This window comes from Pseudorca crassidens, chromosome 1 (assembly GCF_039906515.1).
Source record: "Pseudorca crassidens isolate mPseCra1 chromosome 1, mPseCra1.hap1, whole genome shotgun sequence".
In the NCBI taxonomy this organism is placed as follows: domain Eukaryota; kingdom Metazoa; phylum Chordata; class Mammalia; order Artiodactyla; family Delphinidae; genus Pseudorca; species Pseudorca crassidens.
This window is the reverse complement of record NC_090296.1, coordinates 2,659,538-2,673,665: the sequence shown is the minus strand read 5'-3', so window position 1 is coordinate 2,673,665 and position 14,128 is coordinate 2,659,538. Positions and strand designations below refer to the sequence as shown.

The 14,128-nt window shown below is 50.1% G+C and overlaps 1 protein-coding gene across 29 annotated transcripts in view; it reads left to right on the top strand.

Annotated features, from left to right (window-relative positions):
* The window catches only part of KLC1 (kinesin light chain 1), a 112,142-nt gene that overhangs the window by 26,334 nt on the left and 71,680 nt on the right, over window positions 1-14,128 (top strand). For 19 of the 29 annotated variants that reach the window (XR_010938534.1, XR_010938382.1, XR_010938891.1 and 16 more), the window contains exon 4: window positions 6,854-6,944. Coding sequence is in view for 23 of the 29 variants with exons in the window: in XM_067718411.1 (XP_067574512.1) it covers window positions 6,854-6,944 (91 nt within the window). In the remaining 6 variants the exon portion in view is untranslated. The other 10 variants (XR_010938949.1, XR_010938940.1, XR_010938946.1 and 7 more) reach the window with 10 other exon arrangements.

The following is a 14,128-nucleotide window of genomic DNA, read 5'->3' as shown; positions in this document are numbered from 1 at the left end:
TCTCTCCTTCAACTGGTCAGCTCTGCTGTTGTTCTGTGAAAGCAGCCATAGAAAATACGTAAATTAATGGGCGTGAACTTGTCCCAATAAAACTGTATTTACAAAATCAGCTGGTAGGCCAGATTTGGCCTACAGGCTGTAGTTTAGCAACTCATGCCTAAAATCCATTCTTTGCAGTGTAGCCAGTCTGTTCTACCCCAAATGCAGTTCTGACAGTTGCCACTCAGCTTAGGTTTTTCGATTTCCTGTGACGACAGAGTGACAGCCGTGCTCCTCCTTCTGGATTGGAGGCCTGCCCGGCCCCTGCCTGTTTTACTTGTTTTACCTGTTTCGTGTCTTGTTCCCCAGGCTGCGCGCTTCATGTGTCAGGGATGCAGACTGCATTCAGTTCTCTCTGCCTACCGTGCTGTCCTTTCTTTTGGATGGAGAATCTAGTGCTCAGAATAACCTTTAATCATTTTCTCTCACTATTGATGTTTGGCCTGAATAAGGTTTTGTTCTGTTGGTTAAACAGGTGTCTACTGTCAGAACATTCTGATGGAAAATCTGAAATTGTTGACCCCCAAAGCCAGGTCTTTGTTGGGCTAAAGCACTGTGACTCTACCTGCTCGTGGTAGCCTTGCCTGGGCTCATTAGCATAGAGGTCTGGGGAGGATGGAGTTAGCCCCATGCTGGGCCCAGTCGTGTGCTGTCTGCTGCACGGGCCCGCTGAGGGTCTGGGAGGGCAGGAGTGAGCAGGAAAAGGTGCTATGTCCTATCAGTTTTTGTTTGTTTTTTGTTTGTTTTTGGGGGGGGCAGTAAATATTTTAATTTTATTTTTATGGTGACAGACAATTTTCAAGTTTACTTCCTTTTTTTTTTTAAATACAAAGCTAAACCACAAACAGGTACAACCAAGACATTTTATCTCCCATTTACACACTCCCATTGAATCCTCCTCCAATTGGCTGGCCGCTGAGCAGGCAAGTGTGGGGTGAGGGGAAGACTTTCTTAGGTAGCACCGTCCTTAGGCCAGGGGCCGGGGCATCGAGACGAGGACAGGCTCTCATCACGAAGCACAGAATGAGAGCCCCGACCTCAGGACTGTGCCCTTTGTGCATATGTTCTGTTTTAGTTCCCATGGTGAACCAATGAAGTAGGTGCTGTTACTTTTACCATTTTGTAGATGAGGATCCCGAGGGCAAGTTGTTTGACCAAAGTCACAGAGAGAGCAAGTGGAGGGGCCTAGGTCCTGACCTGGAGAGTGGGTTCCCAGGGAGGCCCACGGGCCACTGTCTTCTGTGAGTATCATGGGTTCCTACTGATGGCGTTACTGAGTGTTGAAAGACGGGCCTTAATTAGATTTCAGATTAGTTTGGTAAGAAAACAGGAAAGAGTATCTTGAGGAAAGGACTCATGAAGGGAGGTGCCCGCTCTGTCAGCTACCAGGCTGCAGTGATGGAACAGTTACCAGGCTGCAGTGATGGAACTGGGGGCGGGGGGACAGGTGTGTCACCCCCGTGGGCCAGAGCACGCATGTGTAAAACGTGAGTGCAGGGGTCTCGCAGAACCCAGGAAAGAGGAGTTACATTTAATAAATGATGTTGGAGAAACTAATTATTTTAGGCCCAAAAGGATAAATTTAGATTCATGCTCCCTGTAATACAAATGTATTCCAAACGGATGAAAAAGTTAATTATTAAAAATCAGTTGTTTATGGAGTAAAAAGTTAAGTACATCGCTCCTAGTTGTAGAAAGTCTAACGATAAAAGTGACCCTCCATTATCTGGAGGAGTGATGATTCCCTGAGCTTGACAGTAAAGGTAGAAAGATTCAGGAACGTGAAAACTGACAATGTCTGGATTAGTCAGGACTCCCTTTGATCTGTCCTCCTGGAAAGGAGAGTTTACTGAGGGGACACGAAGTGGCTCAGACCCAGGACCAGGGGAGAGCCGGGCCCAGGCACGGCCTGCACTCAGACGCCGGCACTAGAGGGAACCCAGGACATCCTCCCTCCTCTCGTTTCACCTCCTCTCTGCCCCACTGCTTCAGCCTTCTGTTGCTGTAAACAGGCTTTTTCCACCTCTCAGTTTATACCTCCCAGGTCCAAGGAAGCAGCCAGACTGAGGCTCTGCCCAGGCGGGGTTCTGTTGAAGGAGTGAGGCTGCTCCACAGACAGTGCCCAGCAAACCCGAGGGCCAGGCAAAGGGGTCCACGTCCAGGAAACACATTAAACGTGAACGGCAGGTGGCGGGAGGCGTTTGTGGCAGAGATGAAGAGGCATGTGGACTTTATGAAAAGCCTTAACAAATTTGTAGAAATAGCAAAACACCTCAGATGAATAATGTGACTACAAGAAAAAAACTCCTCAAACTAAATTTCACAGTGTGTATTAAAACAGCACCTAGGCCTTGTTTTATGCTTACTGAACTCAAGATGTTTTCCCAGCTCCTTTTCCAGAAGGATTTAGTTGCATGAAGTACGCATAGGCCAAGAAGCAGGGAAATTATGGCCACTGAGTATCTAAGAATTCATCCTGTGGGAGAACATGGGAAGACCTCTGTTCTTGCAGCATTGTCTCTCACTGCCCAACAGTGGAGAGTACCTCAGTATCCGGCCACTGCAGGTTACATAAGGCTGAGGGGGCCCACTGCGCACTGGATGTTCACTGGAGTATTCTGCAGCAGTCTAGGACATTATTGACTTAATTTCAAGTGCGAAAAGTAGAATGCCATGACGTCAGCGCTGCCTGCCCCCGATTAAATCTCGTGTAAGCAGGCAGTGCTGTGGGAGGGCTCTTGCCTCGTTTCTTTCACTGCTGAAGTGTTTATGCAGCTGGAGTGGGTGCTATCAGGATGGATTTACTTTAAGTCAGCTGGTATTTAAGAAGCACCCACTCGGCTTTCGGTAAATGTGTAATAGATTAGATTGTTCTGCCTATCGTTCTTAGTATTACTAAAGCTCAGTGTCACACTGCAGTGCTGACAGGTGTGGAACCTGAATTACTTAGCAGACATTTATGGTGCGTCTGCTTTACGCTGAGCGCCACCTGGCAACGTTTGGGCAGGACACCAAACTAGACCAGTAGCTGAAGGTGGCACCCCGACCTGTCCTTAGAACCCTGGGGCGCCTGCTGTTCTGCCAGCGGCGGTGACGAGTGCGCCCCTCTGTGCCAGGCCCGTCCCACCTGCCGCCCTGACCGCGACTCGGTTTGTCTCAGAGCAGCCTTATCAGGTGTGCTGTTGTGATCTGCGTCCTGGAGCCCGGAGAAGCCACAGCCCGGCCGCAGGGCCGGCGAGGGACGGAAGCCCGGCCCGTGGAACCGCTGCCTGCGGGGCCAGGAGGACACGGCCCACCTGCTCAGCTCCTCTCGTCAGTGTGAGAGGCAGGGGAGGCCGGCTGGAGGACCGGCGGAACCTGCTTGCAGCTTAGGAGACGCCGTGCTCTGGGGCGCTCCCTGAAGCGAGAGCTCCATTTGTGGCGCCCACATCGCGCTCCAGCCCTGCCTGCCCGTCTCCTCCCTCGCTCTGTTCAGCCGTGTCTCTGCCTCTCCACACCCTTCATTTGCTCTGCCCATGCTGCTCCCCTTCTCCGCCCTGTGGAGTCCTAGCTGGCTGTCACCTTCCCTGGGAGCCTTTGGCTTCCCTCCCCGCCTCAGCCAGCTGGTTGTCCCTCTCTTTCCCCGATCGGCATCCACCCCTTGATTGATTCCAGGTATTTATTGAACATCTGCCACATCCCAGGCTAGTCCTGGGGACCAGCTGGGGACAAGACAGAGCCACGGCCTCGCCTTTGTGGAGCAGACCTCCTTGCGTGGGCCGGGAGGGTGACCAGCAGACAAGCAGCTCGGTGAACGCACTCTGCACTCCCGGGGTGTCGACCGCGGGGGAGAAAGAAGCCGGGGGGAGGGAAGGAGTGGCGTTTTCGCAGAGCGGGGGCAGAGGGGGAGGTTGGGAGAGGGTCTTCCAGGTGGAGGTCTCGAGGGCCAGCAGGAGGCCGGGTCAGAGGAGTGAGGACACGTGGAATCGACGGCTCTTCACTCAGGCGCTGGGGGTCCAGGTGACTCGTGGGGCCCTGCTCAGGCCGGCTGGGAGGTGGCCCTTCTGTCTTCGTGGGGGACAGCCACGATTGTACTGTGCGGTCTGCGTTTGCCTTTGTGCTGTGTGAGTTCAGGGTTGGCCACTTTCCCTCCTGTTTCTGTAAAAATGTGCCCTGGGGTTACCTTCCCAGCTCTGTCTCTGTCTCCCAAAAATCCTGGTGTGGTTGAAGTGTCAGCATCAGCTTTGCAGCCAGGAAACATGGCCTCTGTCTGGAGTCCTGGAGAGTGGACTCACCCCGGGGGGAGCCAGAGCGGGGGCCTCTCTGGATGGGGGTGCTCTGCAAGTGCAGGGACCCTGGGTGCGATGCCTGTTTGGAGCTTGGGGCTTCTAAGCCAGAGGGCTCTTTCCCTGCGGTCTCATTCCTTCGCCCCTGAGCCGCTGCAGGGTGTCCTGAGGCTGGCCCCTGGCCTGCTGTACCATCCCGAGTCACAGGGGCCCTACTGCCCGCTTGGCAGGCTGTGGTTCCTGTCCTGTGTGGCCTTTCAAGTCTCATGAGAGTGTGGAGGGCAGGGGCAGCCCTGAGGGTGGGCGTCACGGTTGGCATCTCCTACCACAGAGGCTACCAGGTCAGTCCGTGTGTGTCGCCAGTCCCCACCAGCACCTAGTGTGTGCGGGTTCAGTGTGTGCGCACTGACGCGGCGTGGCATGGTTAGGCTGCTGTCTGCCCCGGGCTGCGTTCTACTTAGGAAGCACGGCGTTTTCCTTATGCTGATATACTGGTAGCTCACAGTCTCCACCCAGAAACTTCAGAAAGCATTGGCCTGTGTGTGCTGAAACACATCCCACACCTATGTATATTATCAATTGTGAAGAAAACTAGTTACACTGTAACCATTAGGGTCCAATGGTAGAGGAAGGTATTTTTCCCCCTTAAATCTCTTTTTCTTTACTGAGATATAATTCACGTACCGTAAAATTCACACTTTTTTTTTTTTTTTTTGCGGTACGCGGGCCTCTCACTGTTGTGGCCTCTCCCGTTGCGGAGCACAGGCTCTGGACGCGCAGGCTCAGCGGCCATGGCTCACGGGCCCAGCCGCTCCGCGGCATGTGGGATCTTCCTGGACCAGGGCACGAACCCGCATACCCTGCATTGGCAGGTGGACTCTCAACCACTGCGCCACCAGGGAAGCCCATTATTTACCATTTTTATATCTCCTTTGGAGAAATGTTTATTCAAATCCTTTAAAATTGGGTTATTTTAAAGGATTTAATCGGGTTATTTCTCTTTTTATCGTTGAGTTGTAAGAGTTCTTTACATACTCCGGATATTAGACCGGTATTAGAAGGATGATTTGCAAATATTTTCTCCCATTCTATAGGTTGTCTTTTCACTTTTTCAGTAGTGCTCTTTGAAGCACAAAAAGTTTAAATTTTGATGAAATCTGGACTTTCCTCGTGGTGCAGTGGTTAAGAATCTGCCTGCCAACCCAGAGGACATGGGTTCAATCCCTGGTCCGGGAAGATCCCACATGCCACGGAGCAACTAAGCCTGTGGGCCACAACTGCTGAGCCCATGTGCCACAACTACTGAAGCCTGTGCACCTAGAGCCTGTGTTCTGCAACAAGAGAAGCCAGGGCAATGAGAAGCCCACGCACCACAACAAAGAGTAGCCCCCACTCGCCATAACTAGAGAAAGCCTGTGCGCAGCAGTGAAGACCCAACACAGCCAAAAATAAATAAATAAAATAAATAAAATTAAAAAAAATTTTTTTGGATGAATCCAATTTATCTATTTTTTTCTTTGTTTGCCTGTGCTTTAGGTGCCATATCTAAAATGCATTGCTTAATTCAAGGTGATGAAGATTTGCACGTGTTTTCTTCCAAGAATTGTATAGTTTTATCTCTTACATTTAGGTCTTTAGATTATTTTTGTTTATGGTGTGAGATGGGATTCAGCTGGGTTTTTTTTTACATGTAGATATCCAGTTGTCCTAAGCATCGTTTGTTGAAAAGACTGTTTGTCCCCATTGAATTGTCTTGGTACCCTTGTCGAAAATCACTTGCCCATAAATGTTTGGGTTTAGCTTTGTTCTATTGATCTGTAAGCCTGTTCTTCTGCTGGTATCACACTGTCTTGATTACTGTAGCTTTGTAGTAAGTTTTGAATATAAGAAGTGTGAATCCTCCAACTCTGATTTCCTTTTCCAAGGTTGCTTTGGCTACTGGGTTTCCTTGCATTTTTATATAAATGTTAGGATCCACTTACCAATTTCTTTTTTGTTTGTTTTTTGGGTTTTTTTGGCCACACCATGCAGCTTGTGGGATCTTAGTTCCCCAACCAGGGATTGAACCTGGGCCTTCGGCAATGAGAGCGCAGGGTCCTAACCACTGGACCACCAGGGAATTCCCTGTCAATTTCTGGGGGGAAAAAAAAAAAAGCCAGCTGGGGTTTTGGTAGGGTTTGTGTTGAATCTATATGTCATTATGGGAGAGTGTTGCCACCTTAATGGTATTAGGTCTTTGAAACCATGAACATGGGATGTCTTTCCATTTATTTAGGTCCTTCACTTCTATGTTTTGTAGTTTTTAGTGTGTAAGTCTTATACTTCCTGTCTTAAATTTATCCTTTCATTCTTTTTGATGCTGTTGTAAATGAAATTGTTTTCTTAATTTTGTTTTCAGATTGTTTATTGCAAGTGTGTAGAAATACAGTTGATATTTGTATATTGATCTTGTATCCTGCAACCCTGCTGAACTCATTTGTTAACTCTAATAATTGTTTGGAGAACCCTTCCCCTTAAGTCTTAATGTTTAAGTTGAAATTAATTTTCAGGTCAAAAAGCAACATTGAATGCAGAAGAAATGGCTGACTTTTACAAGGAATTTTTAAGTAAAAATTTTCAGAAGCACATGTATTATAACAGGTGGGTGTCTACTTTTTTCCTGAAAGTTTGAATATCACAACCATATTGTCTATCTGAATTTAACATTTGTGTTTATATTAAAGGTAGAAGTTGCTATCAGCTTAATGTTTGCACTTTTAAATAAAAATGACAGCTTCAAGTTACTTGCATGGCAGCCCTAAAGCAGCTTGCACCCCTAGTGCATAGACAGTGGGTTCACAGCACTTCCCACTGAAAGGAGCCTGGACTCCATGGAGAAGCACAGTCTGGGGCAGGAGCAGCACGAGAGGAGTCAAGACATCTTGTGTTTGAAAGAGAGGAAGCTCGGAGCCCAGCGGGGTCGTGTGAGAACAGCACAGAAGGCGACTCGCGGGGCTCCCGTAGGCCAGAGGCGAAGCCATTGTAGCCACACAAAGAACATGACGGCTGTGGATTAAAAATCTATCAAATACACTAACATCTTTGCGATCATAATGACACTGAGTGGCTCACAGGCACTGCGGGGTATTGCTAGGCAGCCAACCCATGGTTCTGAAAATCCATTAGTGAAGGAGCGCCTCCAAAGAACAGTCACCTCTCCTGCCTTTCCTGCACCGACTGGATTCCAGGGTAGCCAAACGAAGGAGCATTTTTCTTGGTAGAAGAATGACAGCTGACGCAGGAGTGCTGGAGTTAGATCTGGGCCTGATCACCCCGCAGCTGCTAACCGCTCGGCAGCAGGGCTGATGGGCACTTCATAATGGACGGGTCGGGCTGATCGCACCTGAACCCCTGGTTCCTCTTTGCACTGTGCGGAGTGGGGCAGCGGCCTGCCTGCACTTCTGTGAGGTGTCCTCACCAAACAAGGGGACTGCAGTCTGGCAGGCCTCCGGGTCTAATATCAGGTTACAGGAACAAGATAAAAGGGTGTGTTGGGGGGGGTGGAGAGAGCAGGTCACAGACCGTGCTTAAATCGTAGCCTGAAGATACAGTCCCAGATGTTGGAAATTCTGCAAGACAGACGATCCAGTTTCAACCAGTAACTAGGATTAAAAAAAAAAAAAAAAGGACAGCTTAAAGTTATTTGCATGGCAGCCCTAAAGCAGCTTGCACCCCTAGTGCATAGACAGTGGGTTCTACACAGGGGAGCTAATATTATAGGATAAAAGAGGCTTCATGCAGTGTGTAGACAATGTTTGGATCCTAATACAGGCAAACCACCTATAAAAAGGTATTTTTGACAATCAGTCAAAGAAAACCGAACAGTGACTGTATATTAGGTTGTATAGATAAGTTATTGTTCATTTTATCAGATACAATGATGGTATTGTGGTTAGGTGTTTTTAAAAAAGGTTTTGACGATACATAGTGATGTGTATTCCTAGGTGTGACGACAGGACGTGGCGTTTGAGATTTGCTGTGACGTTCATAGGGCAATGGCCACGCCGGATGGGCGGGTGGGGCAGGGTCTAGACAGTGGGGTGATCGTCGAGTCTGGAGGAGCTCTTGAGTGACACTCAGGCATAAAGCCCAGTCCTGCAGCGTCCAGAGTCTGTTGCTAATGCTGTCATGTGTCACTCTGAACTAGCTGAGTTATTCAGTCAAGCCAGTATTAGTTAGATTTCCCTGGACCTTTGATTTCTGGCGTGGACACGGCATGTTTGCATCTTGCTTCCTCTCCGGTAAGCTTGATGTTTTCCGTGTGGCACTCAGAGTAGAGAGAGGGTCGGACAGCGGTGGAGCCTGCGCGCTCCCCCTCTGTGCCCGCACCACCTCCTGCCCCTGCTTCCTTACGGAAGTGGGGACAGCTTAGTTTGTCTTTTCCACTCTCCCAGTTCAGGTTGTCTGTATCGGTGGAGTGGAATCTGGCTTTTCCCTAGTAACCTAAGAACTTTAATCTCGGTGGGATACCAGTTTTCTTTTTTCTGGAAGCCTTTTTTATTTATTTAGGGCATTGCTTCCCATTTATAGCATCATTGAAGTGGATAGAAACGTAAGGATCGTTCTCGTGTGGAGAGGGGTTTTCTGTCCAGCTGTGCAAAGGCTCCAGGAAACGGGCATTTTTGCCTCTTGCTACTGCTTCACTCAAGCCCTTGGTTATTCTCCATTCTTCTATGCTGAGATCCAGTCAGCCGTTTGAGTCCAGTCTGGAATAGCAGTTCCATGTCCCTCATTAGCTCATTTGGACCCAAAGCACTGGCACTTGCTGGCATTTCAGCTTCCACAGGCTCAGCACTGAGAGTCTGGAATGTGTGCTTTCCGTTGTGGAAACTTGCCAAGTTTTGCCCATTCAGCTGCTGACAATGTGGTGAATTTGCAAGTTCTGACATGTTCTGTAGAGTAATTCACAGGCAAGTGAGCCTATGACAGCGTGTAACTCCATCCCAGTATTTGTATGAGAAGTTCTGGAATATCCCTTTCGAGACACAAGTTACCCAAAAGTTCAGATCATCAAGAAAAAGAAGATATGAAACTTGATGATGTTGGCACCTGCGATAAGTTAGCTTCTCAAGATGGAGTGCTTTTGTCATGTGCTTGTTATGCAGTTAAGGTGCCAAAGCCTGGGGGTCCCCACTGAGTTCTTGCAGAGCCTCCAGTCCTTCTCTGAGAGGTTACGCCCCCATCGCTCTACAGTTGTGTCTCCGAGAGAATGCCGCTGGGCTCTGGGGGCCCCAAGGCTTCCGAGAGCTCTTTCTGTGTCTTCTAGCAAAAACTGAGGAAGGCTGCAGCAGCCTCCAGGAGTGGGAAAAGCGGGGTCGGGGTGCCCTGGGCACATCAGCCTGATGAAAATCCGGGTGGAAGGCAGGCAGGCTTTTACGGGCAGTCTAGCTTTAAAGAGGGCGGGGAATGGCAGAGATGGTGGGGAAGGGTGGAAGAGGAGACAGTCGGATGCCTGAGCGTGGGTCACGTGTGCTTGTGCTGTTCTTCTTCAGGGACTGGTACAAGCGTAATTTTGCCATCACCTTCTTCATGGGAAAAGTGGCCCTGGAGAGGATTTGGAACAAGCTTAGACTGAAACGAAAGAAGACCAGCAATTAGGAGCCCACCCTGACCCACCCGCCCAGCGTCTAAGTTTCCACGAGAAGCAGCTGCTTATAGGAGCTCGTTTTACGAGGGCTCTAAGAGCTGTGTGTGCAGGGCAGGCTGGGAGGACGCGGGTCCTGGTGCGCTGTGGCCCACGTGGCTCCGTCCTGACTGTGGATTCCAAGCTGGCTCTTGGTCATGGAAGTGATGTTAAATAAAACCCAAGCACTGTGCGCCTGTTTTCTGTGTTTTTGAATTATACCAGTTTGAAAGAGAACAATATAAAGATATTAATAAAATTTCACTTGAAAAATTTGACTCTACTGATAGGAATGTTTTGGAGTGTTACCACAGCCTCACCTGACCAGTGAGCCCTGGTTATTGGAGGGCCCCGGGTCCAGGCCCTGATGAAGCGCAGCTGTCCTGGGAGGCGTCCGGACACAGACCCGGAAGCAGGTGCGGCTCCTCCAACAGGCCCCAGGGGACTTCTCTCCATTTATTCCAGGGAGTCAGAGCCTGTTTCCAAGGTTTTCCGGGACAGCTTGCTGTGGCTCGTGTCCCTCTGCTTCAATTCTTATAAAATCAGCATTGTTTGAAATAGGATTACGTGGTTGTAAAATGATGAGGCTCACTTTGTACTGTGTCCTGGAGCCGTGGCGGGGAAGGGGTGGGGGGACCTGCCTCAGCAGCGGGGAAGTGGCCTTCAGAGTCAGGGCACAAGGTGTCCTCTGAGGACAGATGAGACATCTGGATTTTACCAAAAGCCACTTGGCAAGCAGTTTTTATTCCAAAACGGGATGTGACAGTAGAGTCGAAAGGCTGGATTTTTTCTGTGGCTTATAATCTGCTGCCCCCGAAGATGATTTCCAAGGAGAAATTCCAGAGACCAGAGGAAGCACATCATCCCACCGCCACCCCACCCCAGGCCCTTAAGGGCCACGCGGATGGACGAGGGTGATGCTGAAGAGGAAAGCCGAGCGCTGGGCGCCACTGAGCGCCGTGGTTCCTGGCGAACACTGTGCGGTCCATCAGCTCCGTGGGCTGTTAACCCAGGTGTCCATGGAGGCCCCCAGGGAGTGGAGTGCATGCACCAAGCAGCGTGGGACACGAGGCTTCACAGAAATAACCCCATCTCACGCGTCACGCCACTGCCTCTGCTAAACACAACCTGTCACCAGCACATGTGACACTGTTTGCATCTGCAAAGGAATGCCAGCAGAGTTAGGGGACCAGGTTGGGCCTCGGTTCCATATGAGTGAGCCCGGAGGCATGAACTGTTCTCTAGCTTTTAATTCTTTTTTTTTTTAAATTAATTATTTTATTTTTGGCTGCATCGGGTCTTAGATGCGGCACATGTTGTGGCATGCGGGTTTTCTCTCTCTAGTTATGGCGCATGGGTTCCAGAGCACGTGGACTCTGTAGTTTGCAACATGCAGGCTCTAGTTGAGGCTCGAGAGCTCAGTTGCCCCACGGCATGTGGGATCTTAGTTCCCAGACCAGGGATCGAACCCACGTTCCCTGCATTGTAAGGAGGATTCTTTACCACTGGATCACCGGGGAAGTCCTTCTAGCTCTTTTTTTTTTTAATGTATTTACTTTATTTATTTATTATTTCTGGCTGCATTGGGTCTTCATTGCTGCACGCAGGCTTTCTCTAGTTGCGGTGAGCAGGGGTTACTCTTTTTTGCAGTGTGCGGGCTTCTCATTGCGGTGGCTTCTCTTGTTGTGGAGCATGGGCTCTAGGCACGCGGGCTTCAGTAGTTGTGGCATGTGGGCTCAGTACTTGTGGCTCCTGGGCTCTAGAGCACAGGCTCAGTTGTTGTGGCTCACAGGCTTAGTTGCTCCGCGGCATGCGGGATCTTCCTGGACCAGGGATCAAGCCTGTGTCCCCTGCATTGGCAGGCGGATTCTTAACCACTGCACCACCAGGGAAGCCCTCCCTGTTTTTAAAAAAATAAATTTATTTATTTTATTTATTTATTTTTGGCTGCTTTGGGTCTTCGTTGCTGCACGCCGGCTTTCTCTAGTTGCGGCGAGCAGGGCTACTCTTCGTTGTGGTGCGTGGGCTTCTCATTGCGATGGCTTCTCTTGTTGCGGAGCACGGGCTCTAGGTGCGCAGACTTCAGTAACTGCGGCACACGGGCTCAGTAGTTGTGGCTCGTGGGCTCTAGAGTGCAGGCTCAGTAGTTGCTCTGCAGCATGTGGGATCTTCCCAGACCAGGGCTTAAACCTGTGTCCTCTGCACTGGCAGGTGGATTCTTAACCGCCATGCCACCAGGGAAGTCCTCTTTCCCTGTTTAGCCCTAATAGCATATTGGAAAGTCTGCCTCTGGGAGGTCCAGGGGAGCGTCTTTATGACAGACCTGCACAGAGGAGCCTTCCAGAGCAGACCGGTCTACCCAAGCCCATCTCCTGGCCTTGGCTTCCTTGGCCGTAATGACACCTGACAGAACCCCTGGGCGCATTCCACGTGCCTGTCGCAGATAGTGTCCGGCACTTAACAGGCTCCTCACAAATGGGGAAATTAGTGACTAATAACATTCAAAGGGTCTGGTTCCCAAGCACCTCAAGGCCTCTGTGGGGGAGGGGTGACTGGAAGCCATCCCGTCATGAGTGGGAGCTGAGCATCTGCACCAGCGGGAGTTTAAGCAGGATGCCTGTAGGTAGATGTTGGCACACGGGGTCTTCGGGGATTGCCTCTCCCGAATGAGCCCGCACAGCACTCCTGTGGCCGGCAACCTCACACGGGCTCTGGAGGAAGCATCGCAGCGTCGGCTGCCAAGAAGCTCTGCTGTGTTCTGACCCTCCGTCCCTCCCCCGAGGACTCAGGCTTGGCAGGCCCTTTTCCAGCCAGCCCTTCAGGCCACTTCCACGGCGCAGGGCGCCGGCGGAGGGCGCACAGCCACGGGGGCGCCTGCACAACAGGCCTCTTCTGCACGTTTGCAAAGACTATTTTACACTTCTGATTAGTGGGGAAGTCAGAGAACTCATGGGAAATCGTGTGATAAAGTTTTGTGCGTGTTGATTTTTTTTCCCCTACTAGCATTGCTTTTTTTCTGCTTCTGAAAACAGAACAACAAATAGGCATATTCTGTTGACAATTTTTAAGTTAAAAATTTAAGAATGCCTCTGGTTAGAAAGTTGGGACAGTGCAGGGAGGAGCAGACAGCAAAGGAACAGCCTTCCTTTACGGGGAATCAGTTTCCCAAAGGGGAGGCTGTGCGTTCTTGTTCAGCAAGGCCGCCTGACTGGGGGGCCAGTGAGAGCTGGGGTTTTGGCGCCGGCCGTGCTTCCTCCTCCTCTGGGGTGCGGCCAAGCCCACAGGGGAGGCCTCAGTCCTGTTAGATTCCCTCTCAGACTCCATTGCACCCATGTTATTCTTATTTCAAAGTAATTGCCTTTTAACAACTTCCAGGCCTTCTGAATACATGCTCTGGCGCCTCCCTTTCTTCCCAAGGTTTTTGCATCATGGCGTCACATCTGCCACAGCTGGGAAAGCCCAGCGCTTCCCATGGGCCCCGGGCGTACGCCGCCTGCTCTTGGCCAGCTGCACGCTGCCCACCCATGAAGGCTGTGGGTGAGTGGGAGCGTTCGTTCATCCCACAGATACTGAGTGCCTGTCCGTGCCAGGCACAGGGGCTGTGATGGTGAGGACTTGTTGCTTCCGCTGCAGCGCTTACAGACTAGCAGGATGTAAGGTAGGAGAAAAAATTAGTCACGTGATGAAGAACCCATGAAGAATATTTAATGGAATCACCTGATCTGATTTGCATGTTTATATTCCAGGTTAACCATAGATTTTAATTACATTCCTTTAATTGCAGAAGCATCTCTACTTAAAATGTACTGCAATTATATCTAAGTGCTAGTTAATTAACATTTTCTTGCTGGTATCACAAAGAAATAGCATCGTAAAGTTGATAGCCAAATTTTATCTTTTTATTTTTTAACTTTTTGTTTTATGTTGGAGTACCGTTGATAAACAACACTGTGTTAGTTTCAAGTGTACGGCAAAGTGGATAGCCAAATGTTAAAACACGGGACTTCAAGTGGGGATGTACAGACAACTGCGCGAGCCCTTCTAGGGCACTGTCCCCTCCACACCTTGCATCTGCTCGCCGAGGAAGGCACCTCCCACTCCCGGTCCGTGTCCTGACCTCAGGGGCCTCAGGCGCAGCCTACCCCCCGATTGGCTGGCAGAC